We start from the raw sequence: 2,715 nt of genomic DNA, 5'->3' as shown, positions 1-2,715 counted from the left end.
AAACCCCAAAAAACCGGAAAAAGGTAGTAAGTTAACGTTTACGGTTAAGTTACTTTCGTTAGTTACTTATTAGTAGTTTTTTTTTTTGTAAAGTGTACTTACGAATAATGACTCTCATCATCGGTAAGAGAGCTTTCTGCATATATAGATTCTGAATCGGATGTAAAACTGTCATTAAACCCAGACGAAGAAGAAGATAAATAGCCTAGAGACATGGATGACCTTGTTCGTGGTCGGCATGGGGTAGACTGTAGTTGGTGCTGCACTGTACTTCGTGGACGAGATGACTTTGGTTTTCTGGCATATCTTACAGTCTGAATTATACGTTTACTGTGTGACCTGTAGAAATATTTAGAAAAAGCAAAACAATATTTTATAAATTTCAAGTATACATTCAATCTTGATAAAAAATATTAATACAGCAACTAACTTAATAAATTCTCATTAATGATGTAATTTAAAAATTTAGTGACCAATAAATAAAACAAAAAAAATAATCTAAAAACAAAACGAATAAATTACAATGCTTATGGCAAAATCGATTAAATACGTACATTTATGAAAGTATAATATAATGGATAATCATATAATAATGAAGTATTCCTATCGTATCAAAAGTTATATAAAACAAAGGAATGACTTATTTTGTAAAATTAATCATCAATGTATCCTAAATATAATATTATATAACATCTATAAATTTCCACAAGTTTGTCCTACATTTTAAGTTTATTACAATCTTATCTGTTTTAAGCAAGTACTGATTTTATCGTTTCTAGTTTACAAAGAAAGATCAAATCATAAGTTAACTGAATTTACTGAAATTTCGTTTTATACAAATATACCAGTTATTTTAGGCTTAACCGTGATTTCATTTTTTAATAACACAGCCTAACTATGCTTATCGTCTAAGCCAATCATTAAAACTTTGATTTAGTGTATTAAATAATAGTATAAAATTAATTAGACTTAATGTAGATTTTACTCGTCATTTCATAGTATTTATAGAATAATATTAATTTCTGTAATTATGTTAACAAAACATAACAAATATGTCTTTTTGAATGTAGTGAATTTGAAACTTCCAAATCAACGCTAAACTTCAAACTTGACATAAAACCACGAAGGACTACAATTTCATGAAAAATATTTCAAAAGAATTGTGTTCAGTCATATTGACGCATAGATGAATATATAGACTCTCTATCAATTATTTTTCATTTATCGGTTTTATCACAAAATTATAAATATTAATTAGCACGACTTATTCATAAATGATGTAATAAAAATAAATATGATAGGTAAAGACATTTATCTTATTGATCTGGACTCACAACTTGTCATCTGATCCATAACCTTCACTATCTCTACCAAAAGAACTATCCAGTTCCGAGGCCAAAGAATCAGGATTTAGATAGGAAGTGTACATGTTAAAGTTCCATCGTTTGGCACTTGGCAAGTGAGAGCGATGTATCTTTTTGTTTTCTTCTTGAACTTCGTGAAAGGCAGCAACAAGTTCAGAATACTTCTCTTTCAGCTCAGTCCTTTCACTCAGAAGCACAGCATGGTCTTCTTTTGAAGTCTGTAAACTTGCCTGTAGTTCTTCATTTTCTGTAATCAACTGTAGAGAAATTTATAAATCACTGATATCATACATCATCTCCATTACTTATTATACGATAGATGATATAAAATTATGTGAATCTCGTAAACCTACTGATAACTCCAAATGGAATGTCTGGAGTTGGTAACTGTAAAAAGTTGTTTAACACACACAGCAGACATTATTATGGAATACACAATGTGACAAAAGTGAGTTTGTTTCGCTACCGAGTGTAACACTTACAACTCTTGTTATTAATCTGACTCAAAATTCGATCTATCTGTAGTACCGACTGACATTTGGATTTCATTAAAACATGGGTGACCCGAGCTGCTCATCGCAGTAGTGGTTTTGATCCTGATGGTTGTTATAAAAAAAAACACTACTGAAACTACCAGGATGTAGGTACTGTTTGCTTAGTGTAATGCTTCTTAGGTTCAGTACATTTAGTGTTGGTATTACTCTATGTTAGTTTGACGCTTTCTAGGTTCAGTACAATTAGTGTTGGTATTACTATGTGTTAATGTGATGCTTTCTAGGTTAAATATACTTAGTGTTGGTATTACTGTATGTTAGTGTGATGCTTCCTAGGTTCAATATACTTAGTGTTGGTATTACTATATGTTAGTGTGATGCTTCCTAGGTTCAATACACTTAGTATTGGTATTACTGTATGTTCACTTACAACTACTGATTATGTTCTTTATCCAACTTGTAATGTGTGAACATATGTTTGGAGCTCTTTTCTGAGATGTATCAAGCAGGTGCGAGATTACTTTGCATTTAATACACGATATATTAAATACTCAAACACGTTTACTTCTTTAACTATACTTGTATCAAACTGTCAGACAAAACTACAGTGTTGTATGCTCTTAGCAGCTAGAAAATTATTAGATGCATTTCTAAATAACATCAGAAACAACTTACAGAACGAACTTCCTTTCTTAATTCCACCACCTGACACAAACGATGGGTCATCTCTTCCTGTCGATAAAAACTATCTTCAGACATTTTGTCTAATTCTTCTTGAAGTGTGACAATCAGTTTTTTAGACTCCGCTACAAAAATAAGAGTACAGTGATGTAAAACACCCTTAATAGTTAACTATT

The 2,715-nt window shown here is 30.8% G+C and overlaps 1 protein-coding gene across 3 annotated transcripts in view; it reads right to left on the bottom strand.

Moving 5' to 3' along the window:
• LOC106469436 (trafficking kinesin-binding protein 1-like) overlaps window positions 1-2,715 on the bottom strand; it is a 42,809-nt gene that overhangs the window by 17,780 nt on the left and 22,314 nt on the right. For all 3 annotated transcript variants that reach the window (XM_022397951.1, XM_022397952.1, XM_022397953.1), the window contains exons 7-9: window positions 2,534-2,664; window positions 1,335-1,621; window positions 103-339 (exon numbers count right to left, since the gene is read on the bottom strand). In XM_022397951.1, the coding sequence (XP_022253659.1) occupies window positions 103-339; window positions 1,335-1,621; window positions 2,534-2,664 (655 nt within the window). The remainder of the gene's footprint in view (window positions 1-102; window positions 340-1,334; window positions 1,622-2,533; window positions 2,665-2,715) is intronic.

The sequence above is a fragment of the Limulus polyphemus genome, unplaced genomic scaffold (assembly GCF_000517525.1).
Source record: "Limulus polyphemus unplaced genomic scaffold, Limulus_polyphemus-2.1.2 Scaffold3485, whole genome shotgun sequence".
Taxonomy (NCBI): Eukaryota; Metazoa; Arthropoda; class Merostomata; order Xiphosura; family Limulidae; genus Limulus; species Limulus polyphemus.
The sequence above is the reverse complement of the archived record's forward strand: the minus strand, read 5'-3'. Positions and strand labels throughout refer to the sequence as shown.